This window comes from Carlito syrichta, unplaced genomic scaffold, assembly GCF_000164805.1.
Source record: "Carlito syrichta isolate Samal-C Ts95f unplaced genomic scaffold, Tarsius_syrichta-2.0.1 Scaffold290302, whole genome shotgun sequence".
Classification (NCBI taxonomy): domain Eukaryota; kingdom Metazoa; phylum Chordata; class Mammalia; order Primates; family Tarsiidae; genus Carlito; species Carlito syrichta.
The window spans coordinates 53117-76516 of record NW_007234398.1 but is presented as its reverse complement, the minus strand read 5'-3'; the positions used below and the strand labels follow the sequence as shown (position 1 = coordinate 76516).

At 38.7% G+C, this 23400-nt stretch overlaps 1 protein-coding gene and 1 pseudogene across 2 annotated transcripts in view; one reads left to right on the top strand and one right to left on the bottom strand.

The window, feature by feature from the left end:
• The window catches only part of ZNF81 (zinc finger protein 81), an 80537-nt gene extending 68750 nt beyond the window's left edge, over positions 1 to 11787 (bottom strand). Inside the window, exons 1-2 of one of the 2 annotated variants that reach the window (XM_008054423.1) lie at positions 11781 to 11787; positions 4633 to 4857 (exon numbers count right to left, since the gene is read on the bottom strand). In XM_008054423.1, the coding sequence (XP_008052614.1) occupies positions 4633 to 4686 (54 nt within the window). In that variant the 5' untranslated portion in view covers positions 4687 to 4857; positions 11781 to 11787. Of the gene's footprint in view, positions 1 to 4632; positions 4858 to 11263; positions 11315 to 11780 lie in introns of those variants that run through there. The other variant, XM_021710583.1, reaches the window with a different exon arrangement.
• On the top strand, positions 11265 to 12665 carry LOC103256585 (annotated as a pseudogene).
• The last annotated feature ends 10735 nt before the right edge of the window (positions 12666 to 23400 follow it).

The following is a 23400-nucleotide window of genomic DNA, read 5'->3' as shown; positions in this document are numbered from 1 at the left end:
AAAAATGTATGAAACATAACTTATGTCAACTTAACTAATTATTCAAAGCAAATACCTTCATAATTCTCACCCCGGTCTGGAAATAGCACATTGCCAGCTCCTTGCCCAGAAGCCTTCCTCATGCCTCTTTCCCTACCCTCCCCCACCCCCAGTTAAAGAAACCACTATTAGCCAGCCGTGGTAGCACGCGCCTGTAGTTCCAGCTACTCGGAAGGCTGAGGCGGAAGGATCGCCGGAGCCCAGCAGGTGGAGGCTGTGGTGGCCGGGAGTGGCCGCTGCACTCCAGTCTGGGCGACAGAGTGAGACTCCAACTCAAAAAGAAAAAAAAAAAGAAAAAGAAAAAAGAAATCACTATCCTGCATCTGATTGCAAGCACTTCCTTGCTTTCAAATCTTGCCACCTACACATGCAACCCAATACTATATAGTTTTCTCTAGCCGGGTTCAGTGGCTCAGCCTGTAATCCCGCAGTTTGGGAGGCTGAGGTGAGTGGATTGCCTGAGCCCGTGGGTTGAAGACCCGCCTGGACTGCGAGACCTCATCTCTACAATAAATCAAAAATCAGCGTGGTAGCTGACCTGATCTCTACAATAAATCAAAAATCAGGCGTGGTAGCGCATGCCTGTAATTCTGGCTACTAGGAAGGCTGAGGCGGAAGGATCGCCGGAACCCAGCAGGTCGAGGCTGCGGTGGCCGGGAGCAGCCACTGCACTCCAGTCTGGGTGACAGAGTGAGACTCCAACTCAAAAAAAAAAATACTATATAGTTTTCTCTATCATAGAATTTTATATAAATTGAAATAAATACAACAAATTCTTTTGTCTGGCTTATTTCACTCAATATTATGTTCAATTTATTTATCCATCCTATTATTGGTGGGTATTTTTGTTATTTCCAGTTTCTGACTATTATAAGTGATGTTACAATGAGCTTTATTCATGTGTTGTAATACATCAGTCAAGGATTTCCAGAGACTGTCTTCCTAGGAGAATTGTTTCCTCATATGGTCTACATATGTTTGGATGAAGAAGGTTAAAATGTTTTCCAGAGACCAATTTACACTCCTATCAGCAGCATCTGGGAGCTCCTCATCCTTGCTAACACTTGTAATTGCCAGTCTTCTAAACTTTAGCCATTCTGGTGGAGACATAGTTGTATTATATTGTGGTTTAAATGTACATTTCCCTGATGACTAATGAGATTGGACACTGTCTCAAGTTATATTAGCCATTTGAATATCTTCATTTGCTACATATATATTCCATAAGGCCTCTGAAGCCTGTGTAGTCTGCTGTTTTTGTTGTTCTTTATATATTCTGGGTATACATCCTCTGTTGTTTATATCTTCTCCCACTCTGTGGATTGCAATTTTCTTCCTAATGGAAACAATTATCATAAAAGTCAGGGTAATAGTAATCTTTGGGAGTAGGGAGATTGCAGAATGCTGACTATGGACTCTTATAAGGATAAATCACTTTGTTGTACATGTCTGTTTTGTATGCTTTTCTGTATGTATATTATATTTCACAATAAAAACATTTTCAAAAGACAGACTTAGCTTATGACTCATTAACTCCATCCCATATATATACTTAAGAGAGGGTGTCACTTGCGCATGAGATGTGAACAAGAATGTTCATAGCAGCATTATTTATAATTCATATATTTTAAATGAAATAAATTGATAAAAATCACTTTAGTAGGTCACCCTTTGTGAAATAAAAAGGAGGAAATGAGAACGTGTTCTCAGCTGCTCTTATTTTCATAAAGAAACCCTAATCATACAGAGAAAACTAACTAATCTGGTTATATGTATTAGGACTGAGCAGGTAGGGGGAAGTTGGATGAGAGAATTAAACTACACAGGCTGATTATCCCTTATATGAAATACTTGGAACCAGAAGTGTTTAAGAATTTGGATTTTTTTGGATTTGGGAATATTTGCATTATACTTAGATTGAGCATCCCTAATCAAAAAATCCCAAATCTGAAATGCTCTGATGAACATTTCCTTTGACCATCATGTCAGCATTCAAAAAGTTTCAAATTTTGGAGCATTTTGGGTCTCAGATTTTCAGGTTAAGGATACTTGACAAGTACAGATTTTTGTATGTTTTTATTTTTTGAGTCATCTGTCTATATTATTATTTAAAAAATTAAGTGTAAAAAACTATTACTAATATCCTTAGAGTGATAAGATACTGCATCCATAAAACAAAGAGTATAGGCCTATTCTGAAAAGAGTTAATTAAAATAAAAAATATAACAGCATTAATGAAAGACACAAACAAAGATTTGAAAGATAAAGTTTAAAAAAAACCACTAGAAAGGAGAGCAAAGGAGACAGAAATGGAAATTTGAATACACAGAATAGAGATTTAAATACCTGAGAAGAATTTGGAGTTGAGTTATTGATAATATATACTTTAAAGCAAACAAATGACTAAGTCAGAAAATTGCTAATACCGGGGGAAAAGAAGCAAAACAGTAAAGCAAAGAAAAAAAAGGAGGAGCAACAACAAAATAAGAAGAATTTTTTGAAAAGCAGAGAAAATGTATATGTGAGTAGAAAAGGCCTAGGAAGACCTTGGAAACAGACTTTTAAAATTCAGCATAAAAATGCTTTACAACCTAGAATTCTATAGTCAGTCAAAAAGACAAATTTAGTGTCAGGGTCAAATAAATATATTGTCATAGCATTAATGTGTACATTTCTATAAATAAATGTATACAATTATGCATATTAAATAAATATATGAGTGGGGACCCCCCAAACCTGGAATTTATTTATAAAAAATTGTGTATTTATTCTTACATGTTTAAATTTCAGTTATCTTCAAAGTACTCTCCATTTGATACAACACACCTATTGAGATACTTTTTCCACTGCTCAAAACAGTTTTTGAACTTGTCAATTTTGATGACTTTTAGTGCTTCTGCTGTTTTTGGTTTCACCTCTTCCACACTGGCAAAATGTTTCCCTTTGAGGACTTTTTACATCTAGGGAAGCAACAGTTTCTCTTCCCTGGTGAATAGGGAGGGTGGGGCACAGGGGTCATGCCACTTTTGGTTAAAAACTGCTGAACACTCAGTGTGGTGTGGACAGGTGTGCTTGTAAATCACCCATTATGAAATGGGCAAACATACTGAAAGAATCTCCAACAAAAAATATGCACTGAAGCTTAACACAGCCTCTCACAACAATGCTAGCTGGTATACTGATGTCCATGGGTTCCTAGAACACTTGCTTAGCAGGGGAAGCCTGTAATACAAGGGAGCGCTCTTCACAAAAAAATTCCGGGTTTTTTTTTTTTTTTTTTTTGGCCCCCTTGTATTTTTGCGTGACATTTTCAGATATGCAAAGTTTCATAAAATTTATTCATCATGCATCCATGTTCAAGGATATACTGGAAAAATGTGCCCCTACAAAATGAAGAGGTAAGCTAAGAGAAAGGAAGACATGGGCTTCAGGAAACAGGAGCTCTAACCCAAAACAGAAATAAAGGAAGTTTACTGGGAAATGATGAAGATAATGTCTTTGTGTCAGTCTGAGAGAGCAACCAGTCCAGACTTCAGCAAGTCAAGCTCCGGGAGAGATTTTTTCAAATGAAAGACAATGATGCTCAGAATTGAGAGCAGCCCCACCTATTACTGGCTGTGTGTGTAAACTTGGGCCAGATAGTTTTTTTCTATGCCCCAGCTTTCCTTTCTGTAAAATAGGGATAATAATGGCACCTACTTCATGAGGCTGTTGTGAAGATGAGTAAATACATGTAGAGTGTGCATATAACAGTGCTGGGCATGGAGTAAACATTGCACAAACTTCATAATTATTATCATTATGATTATTACCTAATATGCTTAAATATACAGAAAAGAGATTTAAACACCTGGGAAGAATTTGGAGTTGAATTATTGATATGTACACAGTAAAGCAAACAATTTTCTGAATAAGCCAGAAAAGTGTTAATACCAGTGAAAAGAAACAGTTATACAGAAATAGTCATCATAGCATCGATACTATGAGATTCAACTATAAATTGTCATGGTAATCAACACTGACTGTGGATCTCACCATAATAAGGATACACCTGTCTCAGGAAGATGGGGTTACAGGAAATGTGTACATGAGCGGGGGTGTACAGAAAAGCTCAATCTCTATCTTCCACAGTGGAAAGTCCAATAGATAATGCCCAAAAACCTAAAAAATATGTAAAAGATTGAGTGCTTGCCTCTGGGGAACTGGAACCTGGGAGAAAACAAAGCAGAGAAGAGCCATTTTTAAACACAAGACTTAGAGAACTATTTGATATCTTTTACCACTTGTAAACTAACTTCAAATTACAAAGTGGCAAAAATATCCACCAAAATATACAAGAATGACAAAGGGCTATTAACCTTTATGTTTTCAAAAACCTCTTTAAAAATCCATATGCTGAGATAAATAAACCAGCATTGGGCAGGGGAAGGAAATTCATAAAAGGGAAATAAATGACCAGTAAAAATGTGGGGTAGAAATTATCCTGCCTGGTAAAAAAATAATACAAATGAAAACAATGAGATAGTATCTTTTCTTCAGGCTCTGAAGCCCTGGATGAATTCCTTCCCCTGAGCACCTCTTCCTCCTCCTCACCTCACAGGTGTTGTCATGTTCCCCTGGCTGGGGAGAATCCCCATTAGCTGGCATGTTCCTTCTGGACTTCAGTCCTGGATCTCTCTTGTGGACAACTCTGCTCTTCCCAGGAGCCTGAAGTCTTGCAGAGTCTGCAGACTCAACTGGAGATGTTGGGGTGAGAAGGAAGATCCTGCAGCCTTCACTGGTGTCTGGCCCAGGAACTCTGTCGAGACTCCAAGAACCCTGGAAAGACAGTGTCCATATATTCAGTCATTCAGCAATCACCACACAAACATTTCCTGGGGCCACCAAAGTATAGTTCACCGCACTGTATACTGTGGGGTAGACAAAGTCCTGGAAACACATATTCTAGTTATTCCTTAAAAGGGAATATGAGTGAGACCATGGGATTTGGACTAAAATTAATAAAGGTTTAAATTCTAGCTCTGCCAACTTTTAGCTATGAGAACATGAAAAAGCTTCTTCAGTTTTATTGTTCAAATTAAATTGAAACTGCATATCTCAAGTGAGTGTAGAAATTAAATGAGATGATGTTTGTAAGGCACTTAGCACCATACTAGCACAAGGTGAACATTTAACACATGTTAGCAATTATTGCTATTATGAGGAACCATGTAATGTGCAAAAGCAGGTACCTCATTTAATTTGCACAATAATCCTGTCATCTATGTGTTACCATAATTACTATTATTTCATTTTATGCATACAGTAACAGAGGTTTAATGGCGGTAAGTCAAACCCTGGTCTACCCGGCTCCAAAGTTGATGCTGTCAAGGTTATATCACACAATACCTTTTACGTGGCAGGCTTGAAATAACGTGGTTCTGTTTAACAGATGGTGAAAATATGACCATGAATTAAGAATAAAAAAGTTAAATAAAATTTTTTGAAACAGGAGAGAAATGCCATAAGGAAAATATTAATAGCCTAGGACTAAAGTTTTTTAATTATCTCAAAAATATCCAGAGGTAAAACTATTTCCCCTGTTGAGTGAACTAGGGATGAGAGGATGTCTCTGTGTCCAAGTTGAGGTACACTTTTATTCCAATCAACTATTAAAGACACTATAGATTTAGTCATTCTTGCTAGGAAAAGCAAAATATCCACTTAAAATGAAGAGGAACTTAAGAAAATAGAAATAAGAACGGGATAAAGAGGGGGAAAAAGCAAAATAAAGAGAATAATAAAATAAAACAAGTTAAAATTTAAACAAGTTAAAATTTAAAACATAAAAAGTTAAAATTTAAAACATAAAAAGGATGTTATACAAGAGAAAGAGAGAATATGCTTTCTTCTCTTATACCATGGAACTTTTACAAAATTCCTTCAAATAACTTGGCCAAAAAGAAAAGTTGAAAAGACTCCAACTCAAAAAAAAAAAAAGAAAAAAAAAGAAAAAATCTTTTAATGTTAAGAATTGACAGGCAGCCGGGCTCGGTGGCTCAGCCTGTAATCTCGCGCCTTTGGGAGGCTGAGGTGAGTGGATTGCCTGAGCCCGTGGGTTCGAGACTCGCCTGGGCAGCGAGACCTCATCTCTACAATAAATCAAAAAATCAGCCGGGCGTGGTAGCGCATGCCTGTAATTCCGGCTACTTGGAAGGCTGAGGCGAAAGGATCGCTGGAGCCCAGCAGGTCGAGGTTGCGGTGGCCGGGAGCAGCCACTGCACTCCAGTCTGGGCGACAGAGTGAGACTCCAACTCAAAAAAAAAGAATTGACAGGCTATATTCTTTGATCATAGTATAAGATGTCCAACCTCATGAGTTATCAGGAAAATGCAAATCCAAAATAAAATCTTCCGTTCATTTCTTATTTTAGCTAAGATAGCTAAAATAAGAAAAAAAGACAATAACAAGTGTTGATAGGATATAAATAAATTGGAGCTCTCATACATTACTGTTAGGATTGTAAAATGGTACATTCACTCTGAACAACAGTTTGGTAGTTCTTCCAAAAGTTAACCATAAAGTCACCATATGACTCAGCAATTTCACTCCTAGGTTTCTACCCAAGAGAAATAAAAAAAAACACATGTCCATTCTGAACTTGTACACACAGCAGTATTACTCATAGTAGCCAAAAAGTGGAAACAATTCAAATGCCTGCTAACTGATGAAATCCAGTACCTTTATATATTGGAATATTACTTGGCAGTAAAAAAAGTACTGATATCTGCTATAATATGTATTAACCTTGAAACCACTATCCTATGTGAAAGAAGTCAGTCACAAACGACCACATATTTATGAATCCAATCATGTAAAATGTCCATAATAGGCAAATCCATAGAGACAGAAGATAGATTAGTGGCTGCCTAGGGCTGAAGGATATGGGATAACATGAATGGTGAATGTCTGCTAAATGAGGACAGGGTTTCTTGTTGGGGTGTTAAAAAAGCTCTAAAATTAGACTATGATGATAGCTGTAAAACTCTGTGAATATCTAAAAACCACTGAGTTGTATACTTTAAATGGGTGAATATTATGGTATTAGAATATATCTAAATAAATCTGTTTTTTAAAAAGGGAAATAAGAGAAACTTTTTCCTAAATAACCCAACATCAAATTGGGAAATCAATACAGAAGCTATATAAATATTACCAGAAGTTATGAAATACAAAATCATATTTAGAGTGAAATTTACAGCTTTAAATGAGTTTATTTTTCATTAAAAATAAATACATCCCCAAATGAGCTATGTATTCAACCTAAAAAGTCAGAGGTAGAAAAAACAAAATAAAGCAAAACATACCAAGTACAGTGGCTCACGCCTATAATCCCAGCACTTTGCCAGACGTTTGAGATCAGCCTGGCCAACACAGCGAGACTCTGACTCTACAAAAAATAAAAAATTATCTGGACATAATGGCATGGCACATGCTTTTAGTTATAGCCAATTGGGAGTCTGAGGCAGGAGGATCACTTGAGCCCAGGTGGCCAAATTTGCAGTGAACCATGACCACTACATTTCAGCCTGGGCAACAGGATAAGACCCTGTCTCAAAAACAAAAACAAAAACAAAAACAAGAAAGCAATTAATAAAAATAAAACTCTAAAATAAATATAACAATAGGCAGTAAAAAAAAAAAGATCTGGTCCTTTGAAATGACCAATGTCTCTAGCAAAGCAGAGAGTCAAATAGGACAGTATTCAAAGCAGTTATTGTGAAATAGTATGCACACCTACATAGCAACGCATTTTAATAGTGCTGTGAAACAACTGCTTCCCTAGTAAAATGCAAATTAACAAAGTTAATACAAATAAAAAGTGAAAGAAGAGACTGTGAGACGAGATCAGAAAAAAATTGACATAACAACAAACATAAATAGGAAGACTCTGAAAGGTAGAAAGGTAACATGGATAGCCTACAGACCTCAGGACATGAGAAACAGCACAGTGGTGAGCTCCCTGGATTTTTTTTTACCTGCCAGTATATCAACAAAAGGTACTAAAGACACTTAACAATTCCGAATCACCAACAGGAACAGACCAGAAAAAACAAAGCTCCAAGCAAAGTCACTCCTGTTGATTAAAGGACCAGGAAAAAGGTGATGTCACTGAACAGAAAAATCTTTTTTGAAAATATCTGGGCTTCCGGGCATGGTGGCTCATGCCTGTAATCCCAGCACTTTGGGAGGTGAAGGTGAGAGGATTGCCTGAGTCCAGGGGTTCAAGATCAGCCTGGGCAATTTGGCAAGACCTCGTCTCTACAATAAATAAAAAAAAATTAGCCAGGCATGGTGGCACATGCTTGTGGTTCCAGCTACTTGGAAGGCTGAGGTAGAAGGATCGTCTGAGCCCAGCAAGTTGAGGCTGCAGTGGCCGTGAGCGTGTCACTGTACTCCAGCCTGGGCAACAGAGTGAGACTCCAACTCAAAAAAGAAAAAGAAAAATACAATACCTGGCCTATTCCAGTCACACACTAATAGAATACATACTATTCCTGGGGTCATAAAATACCTCAACAAATTGAAGTCATAGAGAGTATGTTGTCTGAATATGTATCATAGAACTAGAAATCAATAACAGAAGGATAACAGGTAGATCTTCAAACACCTAAAAATTAAACAATGTATTTCTATATAATCTATAGATCAAAGATGAAGTCTCAAGGGAAATTAAAAATGAAAATACAACATATCAAATTTGTAAATGCAGGTAAAACCGTGTTGAGATAGAAACTTATAGCACCAAATGTTTACATTAGAAAAGAAGGTCTTAAATCAATCATCTAAGCTTCCACCTCAAGAAATGTGGAAAAGAGCAAAGTAACTCAACACACGCAGAAGGAAGGAAGTAATAAATATAAGAGCAGAAATAAATGAAATTGAAAACAAAAACAATAGAGAAAAAACAATAAATCCAAAAGCTGGTCCTTGGAAAAGACCAACAAAATTTGTAATCCTCCAGCAAGACTGACAAAAAGAGAGAAGACACAAATTACCAATATTAGAAATGAAACACAAAGATATAACTGTAGATCCTGCAGCCATTAAAATAACATTAAGGGAATACCACAAACAACTTTGTATATATAAATTCAACAAATTGGATGTAATAGTTCAATTCTTCATAAAACACAAACTACCATAACTCACCCACTATTAAATACAGTTGAATATCCCTTATCTAAAATACTTGGGACCAGAAGTATGTTTGGATTTTGGATTTTTTCAGATTTTGGAATATTTGCATATACTTCATGAGATATCTTGGGGAAGGGACCCAAGTTTAAACATGAAGTTGATTTATGATTCATATGCATCTTATACATATAGCCTGAAGTTAGTTTTATACAATATTTTAAGTAATTTTGTTCGTGAAACAAAGTTTTGACTGGGCACATCACAAGGTCAGGTGTGGAATTTTCCACTTGCGGTATTATGTCAATGCTCAAAAATTTTTAGATTTTGGAGTATTTCGGATTTCAGATTTTTGAATTAGGGGTGCTCAACCTGTAGATAATCATAAAGGGTATTAAATAATCTGAATAATTATGTAACTATTATAGAAATTGAAGCCATGATCAAAAAGCTTCCAAATGGACATTTTCAGGTCCAGATGCTTTCACTGGAGAATTCTACCAAATATTTTTTTAAAACTTAGCACTAATTCTATACAATCTTACAGAAAATAGAAGAGGAGAAAACAATCCCCAACTAATTCTATGAGGTCAGTATTACTTTAATACTAAATCTAGACAAAGACAATACAAAAAAAGGGAAAACTATAGACCAACATCTCTCATGAATGTAGATGCAAAAATTGTCCACAAAAAGGTGTTAGCTAATCAATCCCTGTAATACATCCAAAGAATTATATATCACAACCAAGCAGGGTTTATTCCAGAAACACAAGGCTGGTTCAATACTTAAAAATCAGCTAGGTGTAGTGGCACACATCTGTAGTCCCGGCTACACAGAATGTTGAGGCAGAAGGATCTCTTGTGCCTAGGAGTCTGAGATCAGCCTGGGCAATATAACAAGACCTTATCTCTATTTTTAAAAATTAAAAATAAAATTAAAAAAAAACTGAAAAGTAAATCAGTGTAATCCTTCATATTAACAGGCTAAAAAAGAAAAAAAAATTACAAGCTTATATTAGTCATACAGTGTTGACAAAATTCAACACTCATTCATGATAAAAACTCCCCACAAATTGGGAATAGAGGGAATTATTCTCAACTTAATAAAGAGCATCTGAAAAAAAAATCCTACAGTTAACATTATACTTAATGGTGAGGGGCTGAATGCTTTCTCTGTAGGACTGAAACAATGAAAGGATGTCCACTCACACCACTCTTATTCAACAGAGTACCGGAAATTCTAGTCAGTGTAATAAAGCAAGAAAAGGCATAGAGATTGGAAAGAAATAAAACTGTCCCTGTTTGTATATGATATGATTGTTCATGCAGAAAACCCAAGGAATCTACCAAAAATGGTGTAAAACTAATCACTGAGCACAGTGAGACTGCAGGATACGAGAGCAACACACAACAATCAATTGTATTACTATACATAAGCAGGAAACATATGACAACCAAAATTTAAAAGGCAATATCATTTATAACCGCTCCAAAAAATTACATACTTAAGTATAAAGTTAACAAAACATGTACAGAACTTTTATGATGAAAATTACATTTCATAATTGAAAGAAATTTTAAAAGATCTAAATAAATAGAAAGACACTGCGTACATGGACTGAAAGACTTGACACAGTTAAGACTTTAATTCTTTCAAGTTGATACACAGATTTAACACAATTCCTTTCAAAATCCCAGCAAGATGCTTTGTAGACAGAGACAAGATTTTCTAAAATGCGTATGTGAAAGGCAAAGGAACCAGAAGAGCTACAACAATTTTGAAAAATAATAGAGTGGGAAGAATCGTTCTATCGATTTCAAGACTTATTATATTGCGACAGTAACCAAGACAGCGTGGTACTACTGGCAGAGAAACCAGAAACAGACCCCACATAAGTAGGGCCAATTTATTTTTGACAAAGGTGAAAAACAAGCCAATGGAGGAAGGATAGTCTTTTCAATAAATGATGCTTGAGTAATTGGACCTCCATAAGCAAATTAATGCACCCTGACCTAAGTCTCACTTTATACAAAAATTAACTCACAATGGATCGTAGAAAGCAGCAAGGAGAAACGGACAAATCACCATCACAGTGGAGAATTTCTCTTTCTTCTCTCAACAACAGAAGAAGCAGACAGAAAGGACAGATTTTGTATGCTAGAACTGACATAAACACATATTATTTTCCACTTATATACGGAACATTTCTAAAAATTCACGGACTAGGCCATAAGTCTCGTCATATTTCAAGGAATGAGCTTCACGTAGATATTTTTCTGACACAGAAAACTAAGGTTAGAAATCCGTTAAAAAGATAAACTTTTGGAAATTAAAAAACCCACTTTGAAAAACTCCTGGGTAAAAGACAAATGAATACAAGTTAACACTTAAAACACACTTAAAACATAATGCTCCAAACCCAACGGGTCTTAGAGTGAACTTTAAGACCTTAACGATATCAGAAAAGCCTGCAAAATAATGAGCGAATCGTCCAACTCAAGACAAACGATCACTGACCACAGAGAAGCCCCCAGCACGCACCCTCCCCAACCCCCCATCACCTCTACATCCCTCCGGCACTGAACGTCGAATCCTCCTGACAACTATCAAACCGCTGCCGCTTCCGGTCACTACCTCTAGCACCGCCCCTTCTCCGGGTTCGGGGCTTCGCGCGGGGGCGGGGGGCCGCGCGGGAGGGAGAAAGGAGCGGGTGTGCACATGCGCAAAACCACCTTCGAAGCCGCTGTTCGCCAAGAGTCAACATGGAGAAGTTACGGAGTGGATGCTTTAGGGCATTCGGTGCCCCTCGGCAGCGTTGTCAGGCGGGGAACATGGCCGCGCCGAGTTCGCTCTTTCCCGTGGGGTACACCATGTTGGAGGAGTGTCCATTCCGTACCGAGGAGGAGAACGCCTTTAAACTCACAAAGCAGGGGTGTGGAGCTGACCCACCGGTGGCGAGGAACAGGGGTGGGGACTTATCTTTGAGCGGGCTGACTGGATGAAGGAGGGATCTTTGGATCTGTAGTCCACGGATCTACGTAATGCCGTTTCAAGAAGCTGAGGGGCCTCTTGGAAAGACGCAGGGGCTGTTACCTTCTGGCAGAAACCGTAGGGTGAGAAGTAAGGCTGGTGACAGGCCTCTACGAGAGCATATCACAAGGGAAAAAGGAAGAGAAATCAGGGCTGTACACACCCCCCACCCCCGGGATATACCACGTGGTGGGAAAAGGGGAGAAGTCAGTATTCGATTCTCCCCTGCTGTGCCTGTGGGGCTTGGCTGTGGGGTTTGAATGCTCCCATAATCTACTTTATCACCCACCCCATACACCCCAACTAAAACAGAAGTATGTACCAATATGAACAATTTTGTATGTGACCTTAGTCTAATGCAACATGTCGATAAAAGCATCTTTAGGAAACTTTCTTTTTATTTCCTTGCAAAGTAAAATCTATGTAGTGATGGTCCCTTGCTTTGTACATGAAGCTTTAATATAGGACTCTGCCCTTCAGCCACTTTGCTGCCTCTTAGCACTTCCTACGAGGAAATTCTGGAGATGCCCCTGCCCTCTGGGAGATGTCACCAGAGCAGAAGGCGAATAAGTTGTGCCGTCCCTCACCTGAGAATGCCTATTCAGCCTTCAAAACAAAGTTCAAATATCTCCTCCTCCAGGGACTCTTGACAGAGGTAGAAAGCTCTGCACCCTGCTGAACGCCTTTCTGAATCGTCAGGTGAGAAAAGTATTTTGAAGGGACCTAGTGTAGGCTGAAATGTGGACTTGCTAGGGGTTCTCAATTCAGTCTTAACCCCTCTGGGCCTCAGTGTAACAATCTGGAATGTAAGAGGTATCCTAGTTCAATCAGCCTCAGAGCATCAGGGACTGATTTTTAGTCTAACAGATCCGTCGATCAATGAGGGACACATACACCAGGAGAACCATGGGGCAGCTCACTAAACAAAGAAAAAGATAGAGTCCTTATAGGAATGGTGAAGTTCAGATGAAACTTAAATGAAGCAGTGTTTTAGTGAGATCAACGAAAGCAGGGCTGTGTGGAAAGGGTCAGCATCAGGTCTGGACTGTAAAGTGAACCCAGAGTACTGTTTCCTTGGAAAGAATTAAGACTGATGTAGAAAGTTGTATCCCCAGATATCCCTTATCTGAAGCTCTGTACCTGAGTTGTAAATTGAGACTTGTCTCTGTATAAATGACTTAAAAGTCTCCTTTAATAGGCAGGTGTTTCACTCTTACTGCTATTATTTCAAAGAGCAAAGTTTGTGATAGTCTATGGTTGTAGAGAACAAAGTTTCTCAGTGACTAAGAAAGTAGTAGTTGCTTAAAACAGGGGTTCTTTATGGCATTACTACTGCAGCATGTGCTAGGGAGAAATTATATTCCATATAAATTTTGCATTTGGCTTTATATATGTCTGTTCTTCCAGCCTGGTGAATGGCAGGGCAGATTTTTATAGTCTGAGTTCATTTTTACTTTCTTAGAGGGTTGGTGTCTTAGTCTGTTTTCTGCTGCTATAACAGAATACCACACACTGGGTAATTTATAAAGAAAAGTTTATTTGGCTCATGTTTCCAAGAGCACGATGCTAGCATCTGTTGAGGGCCTTCTTGAGGCATCATTTGTGAAAGCAAAAGCAAGAGGGCAATCAAGTGTGTGCAAAAAGAAAAAGCACAAGAGACTGGGCTCACTTTATAACAACCTACTCCCTCAGTAACAGTATTAATAGATTCATGAGGGTGGAGCCCCCATAAACCACTGGTATATACTAACGGTGTGAGCCTAAAACAAATGATTGCCTCTCTCTGGGCCTCAGTTTCCTCCTGCGTAAAGTAGAGAGTGTGATACTACTACCTCAAAGGGTTGTTGTGAGGATTAAAATGGGACCATCCAGGGTACTTGGTGCACCGCCTGGCATGCCTTGAGAATGTGTTTGTGTGATTATATGGTTACTGGCTGCCTTTTCTGGGTAACCCTCTGCCTTGCTTCCTCTGCTCCTTCTGGTCTGCTGTATTATCACCCCCAGGGAAGCCTTCCCTGGTTCCCATTAACAATCACAGCCACTTCCACACCCTCCCACCCACTCCCCTTCCTCCTTTGCTGCTTTACTTTTCCTTCCATAGCACTCTTCGCCTTCTAACATGGTAGAATTGACTTGTTTTACTTATTTGTTTGTTGACTTCTTCCACCATGTGGCTTGGCAACTGTCCCCATCTCCCTAAGCACCAGTTCCTCCCAAGGTCCGTGGGCACCATCTGACTTACCTGCTTCGTGGGTCACTGTGGGGATTCAGTGAGAGAAGGACACATGCCAGGCTCTGGGGATGTAACCATAGCTTCCCTGGCAGGACCTGGCTGTATGTGCTTGAGGAGCAGGAAAGAGGAAGCCAGTAGGCTGGAGCAGGGTGAGCGGGCGAGAGTGGAGAGCAGGAAGGGTGGCCAGGTCAGGCAGGGCCTTGTGGTCACGGTGAGAATTTGGATTTTGACTCTGAGTCAAGGTCTCTTAGCAGCGGAGGGACATTGAACTGGTGTGCATGCCTGTGGTTCCAGCTACTTGGAAGGCTGAGGCAGAAGAATTGCCTGAGCCTAGTAGGTCAAGGATGCAGTGATCATGAATGTGCCACTGCACTTCAGCCTGGGTGACAGAGTGAGACTCGGACTTAAAAAAAAAAAAAAAAAACCCAAAAAACAAAACCCCACAACAACCTCATAGGTTTCTGTTACTATTCTCATCTTATGGGGGCTGAGAGGGAAAGTCAGTTATCCAGTGTGTTAGAATTAGAATTTGGACACAAAGTCATGGCTCTTAATCATTAAAATCCCGGGACTCTATTCTCCTTCTCTGAGTGTCTGTCCCTACTCTGAGTCATTGTCCCCTCACTCTCCACTCTTGCTGGGTCCCTGTCCACCCCGTTCTAGTGCTTTGGCCTGTCCCCCATCTTTCCCCCTCTGTCTAGGACTCTGTTCTTCTATCCCTGTTCCCCTCTATGTGGGTCCCTCTCCCCTCTCTGATTCCGTCTCTGATCTCACTAGGCTGATGTGGATGCTGCTATGTGTGGAGGACACCTTTCATGCTCAAAGATCTCTGCCACTTTTCCCCTCCAGTAGGACATCCTGGCTATTTCACCCATGAACTTAAACTTACCCCTGGACTGATAACTTCCTCAGAAGCTGCTATAAGATAGGACCTCATGTCCCTGCCCTCTTCGTGTGCTTTTGTGAGCCTTCCTGTTCCCCTTAGGGATATGGGGTAGTGGTTGCTCTACCTGTTTTTGCCAAAAAGAAATTGTTTAAAACTTTTCATCTTAAAAAACATTTTAAAGTTAAAAAAAGGACAGAAACACTTGCACAAGAAAACTAGGATATGCATATGTCTTAGTCTGTTTTCTGTTGCTTACAACAGAACACCTAAAACTGGGTAATTTATAAAGAAAGGGAATTTATTTCTTACAGTTATGGAAGCTGAGAAGTCCAAGGTTGAGGGCACACCCAGGTAAGGATCTTTGTGTTGGTAGGGACTCTCTGCAGAGTCCCAAGGCAGCACAGGGCATCACATTGTTAAGGGGCTGAGCATGCTAGCTCAGGTCTCTCTTCCTCTTCTTATAAGGCTGCCAGTCCCACTCTCATGGTAACCCATTGATTCATTAACCCATTAATCTGTTATTCCATGAATGGGCTAATCTATTCATGAGGGGAGAGCCCTCACGATCCAGTCATCTCTTAAAGGCCCCACCTCTCAATACTGCCACATTGGAGATTAAATTTCAACATGAGTTTTGGAGATGACAAGTATTCAAACCATGGCAGTATGGCCTCTTCTTCACAACAGCAAAATCTGGACACAAAATGGATGCTCATCAACAGGAGTCATAATGAATGAACCGGAATGACACCTAACAATAGGGATGAATATTAAGAGGGAAAAACTATAATCCCCAAATATTATATCAAGCATAACACACTTTTATAAACTTAAAAGCTACTAATATAAAGGACATGAACTATTTAAGATTTTGTATAGTTATAAAATCATATTAAAATATTAAAAATTGATGAGCTTGGGATTCAGAATGATATGTACTTCAGTTGAAGGGAGGTAACGAAGGGGACCACATGGATAGATGGAGGTTATTGTCAAAGCTGTACCTTTTCTTTTGGGTGGTAGGTGTGTAAATGCTAATTATATTGTTTTTTTAGAGACAGGGTCTTTCTCTGTTGTCCAGGCTGGAGTGCAGTGGCATAATCATAGCTAATTATACTATTAAAGCTAACTAAATATTTAAGTTGGGAAAAGTAAAGTGTTATATAAATATCTAAATGACAAAAAGAAAAAATCTGTATAGAGAAAAGTGCTGTATCTTCCTTGAATGGGGCAAGAAAATCTTTGACCCCAGCCCAGACACTCCACCTAGTGGTGAAATGAGCAAAGAGGCAGGCGTTTCATGGCCATTACATTGCTGCCTCTGGCTCCATGGCGCACCCCATAGAGTCACTTACCTACTCAAATGCCATGTTAAGTGGGGAGGTCAGTCAGTTTTCACATTTGTGTGAGTATCTAGTTGAAAATGAGGAAGAATGCAAACCCGGTGTTTTCAGATCTGCAGCTAAGTACATAGTGACAAGCACCTGTGTCCTACATTAGACTCGAAATAATCCATAGCCATGGTCTACTGCCCAGTCTTATTTTGCGTACCTCCCTTTAGTAGGTGAAAAACATTTTACAAAGTCTTTCGCTAACAAAGGTCAAAGAAAACTTATTAAAGGTATCAGAGTCGATGGCGAGGAGGGATGTCAGGACAAATAGCCATAACCATTTACATACTGCAGTAGTTTGCAGGCAGTGATAGTTTAAGTATTTTACATCCAATTTCTTTTTATTATAAAGATGTGGGGTACACTTCAGGGTTAGGTATGGAAACGTTTATTATGCAGGTACCCTTGTCGATAAGGTATGCCCCTCCCTCCCCTAGCAGTTTCCCTCAACTGCCAATCCCACCCTCCTCCCTTGACAGTTTTCCACTACTGCCAATCCCTTTCTTATAGTATTATAATTGTTCGAGGTCCGCTTATGAATAAGAACATATGGTACTGTTCTTTGTTTCTGTGATAGATCACTGAGTATGATCGACTCCAAATCCATCCATATGTTTGTCTTTCTTTATGGCTGTATAATATTCCATTGTGTATATGTGCCACATTTTTAAAAATCCAGTCCAGCTTTGATGGGCAACATGGTTGGTTCCATGTTTTTGCTATTGTGAATAGAGCTGCTACAAAGATACCTGCGCAGATATCTTTTTTGTAGAATGATTTGAGTTCCTCCAGGTATATTCCCAATAGGGGAATTGCTGGGTCATGTGGAAGGTCAATTTCTAGTTCTTTGAGAAATCACCACACTGTCTTCCAAAGAGGTTGCACTAGTTTGCATTTCCACCAGCAGTGTAGAAGCGTTCCTTTTTCTCCGCATCCTCGCCAGCATCTGTTGTTGTTTGTTTTATTAATGATGGCCATTCTTACTGGGATTAGGTGGTATCTCAATGTGGTTTTGATTCGCATTTCTCTGATGATGAGTGAGGCTGAGCACTTTTTCATGTGTCTGTTGGCTGCCCGCAGCTTCTCCATTTCTTACCCTCTCTTCCCACTTCCAACTCAGGACCAACCAGAGAAAGTTGAATCTGCTTCCCAAACCAATCACATAGGACACCTCACTTCAGTTAGCTGCCCCCAGCTTCCCCAAGCCAAAAGTCTCCAATCAGAGCACACCTGAAGCCTTTTGTACTTTCTACTACATATAAAGCTTTCCCACTCCCCTGCCTGCCTTTGAGTCTCTGACAAAACACAGGTAAGGCTGACCCAATCCCTTACTACAGCAAGCTCTGAATAAGTACTTCTGCTTGTTCTCATTTGGATTATCTTTGTGTATTTCCACTGTCCTTGAGGACTAAACTCTGACCTTTTTTCTCTTATCCGGCTTGGGGAGTCACACCTGATAAAGACTCACCAGATGGGGTTTGACTGTACTATTACTCCGTATACTGAAGTTTGCATTCCAACCTGACTCTGGCATAACATCACACAACAGATAAACAAGGAAATCAAATTATTTTATTATCCTGCAAAGCTGTCTCTTGGGGACTCCCAGACTCTAGCCACCTTGTAAGACACTTATCTATCCTTTCTGAAGTCTGCCACATATAGGACTTCATCTATATATCAACAGATTTGGAGTTTTTCTGCTTTCTTATCCCAAGACATCTCCTCTACTGATTTCCAAAGTTCCTTAGATAGGAACTACAAATTGCCAGTCAAGGAATCCTTAAATCTGCCTATAACCTGCAAGCCTCTGCTTGGAAATGTCCCTCTCAGGCCAAACCAATGAAAATCTCACATATATTGATTTATGACTTTTTTGTAACTTCTGCCTCCTTAAAATATATGTAACCAAATTGCAATTCAACCACCCTGGGCATATGCTCTCAAGACTTCTTGAGGCTGTGTCCTAGGCCTGGTGGCCATAGTTGACCCAGAAAAAACCTCTTCAAAGGTTTGTATTTGGCTGAACTTGGAATTGCATCTTCACTACAAGGACATTTTCTTGCATAGCCACAAGCTGATTCTCACACCAAAGAAATTTGAGGTTTTTATTATTTAAAACTTTATTATAAAATTATCATACAGTAAAATTGACTTTTTGGTGTGCAGTTCTGTTAATTTTAATGCATGTATAGATTTGTATAATCACCACCACCATCAGCATACAGGACAGTTCCATGACACCTTCCCCCAAAATCTTATCACACCTAAGAAATTTAACAATGATACAAGTTGGGCTTGGTGGCTCAGCCTGTAATCCCGCACCTTTGGGAGGCTGAGGTGAGTGGATTGCCTGAGCCCGCGGGTTCGAGACCTGCCTGGGCAACTTGGCGAGACCGCATCTCTACAATAAATAAAAAATTAGCCGGGTGTGGTAGTGCGCGCCTATAGTTCCAGCTACTTGGAAGGCTGAGCAGAAGGATCGCCAGAGCCCGGCAGGTCGAGGCTGTGGTGGCCAGGAGCGGCCGCTGCACTCCAGTCTGGGTGACAGAGTGAGACTCCAACTCAAAAAAAAAAAAAAAACAATGATACAGTAATATTATGCAGTTCAAATTCAATTTTTTTCTAATTATCTCATAATTGTTTTACAACCAAAAAAAAATCCCAAATCCAAACAGGGTCCATGTGTTGCATTTGGTTGTCATATCTCTTTAGTCTCTAATCTCTTACTTAGTTCTTTTTAAATATTTTATTATAAAGATGTGGAGTACAATTCAGGGTTGGGTATACAAAAGTTCATTTTGCAGGGACTCTTGTTGATGAGGTGTTCCCCTCCTTCCCCTGGCAGTTTCCCACTACTACCAATCCCTTTCTTATAGTATTATGATAATTGTTCAAGGTCCACTTATGAGTGAGAACATATGGTACTCAGTTCTTTGTTTCTGTGATAGATCACTCAGTATTATAGACTCTAAGTCTATCCAAATTGCTGCAAAGTTCATAATTTTGTCCTTCCTTATGGTTCTGTAATATTCCATCGTGTACATGTGCCACATTTTAAAAAATTCAGTCCACTTTCGATGGGCAGCACAGGTGGTTCCATGTTTTTGGTATTGTGAATAATGCTGCAATAAACATATGTGTGCAGATATCTTTTTCATAGAGTGATTTGAGTTCCTCCGGGTATATTCCCAGTAAGGGAGATTGTGGTGTCATATGGAAGGTCGATTTTTAGATCTTTTAGGAATCACCAAACTGTTTTCCACAGAGGTTGTACTAGTTTACAATCCCACCAACAGTGTAGAATTGTTCTTTTCTCTCTGCATCCTCTCCAGCATCTGCTGTTTTTTGAGTTACTGATGATGACCATCCTGACTGGAGTTAGGTGTTATCTCGGCGTAGTTTTAATTATCATTTCTTTGATGACTAATAAGGCTGAGCATTTTGTCATGTATCTGTTGGCTGCTTGTATGTCTACATTTGAGAAGTGTCTATTCATATCTTTTGCCCACTTTGTAATGGGGTTGTTTGTGTTTTTCTTTTTGGCATGTTTGAGTTCCTTGTAGATCCTAGGTGTTATGCTTTTGACAGACATACAGTTGGAAAATATTTTTTCCCAGTTTGTGGGCTGTCTCCCTTCTCTCTTGATGGTTTCTTTAGCTTTGCAGAAGCTTGTCAGTTTGATGAGGTCCCTCTTGTCTGTCTCTTATGGCATGGGCACTTGGGGTTTTGATCAGTTGGGGTTTTGTCAGATCCAATTTCCATAAGGGTGTCTCCTGCGTTTTCTAAGGTTCTTATAGTTTGAGGCTTTACGTTTACGTCTTATATCCATTTAGAATTGATTTTTGTGTATGGTGATGGGTAGGGGTCTTGTTTTAATCTTCTGCATATGGTCAGCCAGTTTCCACAACACCATTTACTGAATAGGTTTTCCTCTCCCTGGCGGTTGATGGTGGAGGCTTTGTCAAAGATGAAATGGTTGAGAAATTGAGGTTTTGCTTCTGGAATCTCTATCCTGTTCCATTGGTCCATATACCTGTTCTTGTACCAATAAAGTTTAAAGTCTGGGAGTGTGTTATCTCCCACTTTTTTTATTTTTATTTTTTTTTTGCTGAGGATTGTTTTGGCTATTTGTGGTCATGTATGTTTCCATATGAAGTCCTGTATTGCTGTTTCCAGGTCTGAAAAAAATACTGCTGGCAATTTAATGGGTATTGCGTTAAATCTGTAGATTGCCTTGGGTGGAATGTTCTTTAGTCTTTAATCTACAGTAGTTTCTCATCCTTTTTGTCTGTCATGATCTTAATATTTTTGAAGAGCCTATGCAAATTGTGTTGCAGATGACTCTGCACTTCTAATTGTTTCCTCATGAATAGGTTCAGGTCAAATGACTTGGGAAAGAAAACTACATAGGTAATGTGTCCCTCTCAGTTAGTCATATCCAGAAGCATGTGTCAGTTCACTCTATTGGTAATGCTAAGTTTGATTTCTTGGTTAATGGATGGTCTATCAAATCTCTCTATTGTAAAAACAAACAAACAAATAAAAAAACCCACATACCTTTTTCCTTTTGTATTTATTTATCTGTAGGGTAATCCTTTGGGGACTCTGAAAAATCTGTTCCCCAATAAGCATTTCCAAAATGTTTTTAGCATTTGCTAGTTTAGAGACATCAAAGAAAAATATTCCTAAATAAAATATTAGCAAATAGACTCCAATAGTATATTAAATAATAAATAATGGATCTGTACATCTATTATTTATCAATGAAAAATTTTTTAAAAGAGTGATACCTCACAACTAAGTAGGACTATTGTATGATTGAAGGTAGGTTTTAAAATTTGGAAGTGTATCAATGTCATCATATTAACTGAACTAAACATGGGCAAAAACCATTGAGAGAAAATTCTATGTATTGAATTGAATTCTATTTGCCAATATTTTATTTAGGAATGTTTTTCTTTTATGTTTCTAAATTAGAATGCTCTAAATTTAGTGTTAGCATGGTATAGCTTTCTAATTCTCATACTTTAAAACTATCTGTGTATTTAAAGTGGGTTTCTTATAGACAACATATATATAGTTTGGTCTTGTTTTTATAATGCACTTTGACAGTCCCTGTCTTTTAGTTGGTTTATTTAGACCATTCACATTTAAAGTGATGATTCATATAGTTGAATTAACATCTATCATTTTTTAAAGTGTTTTCTATTTATTGTTCTTTTTCCTTTTTTAACTTCCCCCTTTTCTTCCTTATCTAGTTTCAATTGATCATTTATATGATTTGGTTTTCTCTCCTCTCTTAGCATATTATGCTTTTTTAAAAATTTTGTAGTAGTTACCCTAGAGTTTGCAATATACATTTACAACTAATCTAAGTCCACTTTCACCTAACACTATATTGCTTCATGGGTAGTACAGGTACCTTATAGTTGAGTACCTCCAATTCCCCCCTCATCCCTTATAACATTTATTGTCATTCATTTCACTTATAAATATGCTATAATCACATAATACATTACTTTGAACTGTTGTCTATTAGAGCAGTTAAGAATAAGAAAAATAAAATATTTTAACTTTAATTATTCCTTCTCTGACACCCTTCCTTTCTTTATATAGATGTGAGTTTCTTTCTTTCTTTTTTTTTTTTTTTGATTCAAGGTTTTACTCTGTCACCCAGGCTGGAGTGCAGTGGCAGGATCACAGCTCACCGCAGCCTCAACATCCTGGGCTCAGGAGATCCTCCCATCTCAGCCTCCTGAGTAGCTGGTACTACAGGTGTGTGTCATCATGCCTAGCTAATTTTTTAATTTTTTTTTTTTTTTTTGTGGTAGAGACAAGGTCCCGCTATGTCGCCCAGGCTAGTCTCAAACTCCTGGGCTCAAGCAATTCTCCCATCTCAGCCTCCCAAAGTGCTGGGATTATAGGCTTGAGCCACCACACCTGGCCACGAGTTTCTGACATGCATTATTTCCCTTTTCTCTAAAGAACTTCTTTTAACAATTCTTGCAAGGCAGATCTACTGGCAATGAATTGCTTCAGTGTCTGTTTATCTGAGAAGGTCTTTATTTCTCCTTTACTTTTGAAGGATAATTTCACAGGATGTAGAATTTAAGTTGTTGAGTTTTTTCTTTCAACACTTTAAATATTTCCTTCCAGTCTCTTTTGTTTTCATGGTTTCCAACAAGAAGTCCAATATAATTTTTTAAAATAATTTATTTTACTTTAAAGATGTGGGGTACAATTCAGGATATACAAGTGGCCATCGTACAGGTAAAGTTTGGGCCTCCCTTTGGTCCCCACTTTGCCTGATTTGAGATGTTATCCTTATTAATGTTGTGTGCTCCTCTGCCCTCCCCTGGCAGTTTCCGGCTACTACCAATCCTTTTCTTATAGTGTTATGGTAAATGTTCAGGGTCTGCTTATGAGTGAGAACATATGGTACTCAGTTCTTTGTTTCTGTGATAAATCACTGAGTATTATAGACTCTAAACCAATGTAATTCTTAACCTTGTTCTTCTAAAGGTAAGGTTTTCCCCCTCTGGATTCTTTCAGTATTTTCTCTATTACTGGTTTTCTTCAGTTTGACTATCATATTCCTAGGTGTAGATTGTTTTGATACTTATGCTGTGCTACTTTGG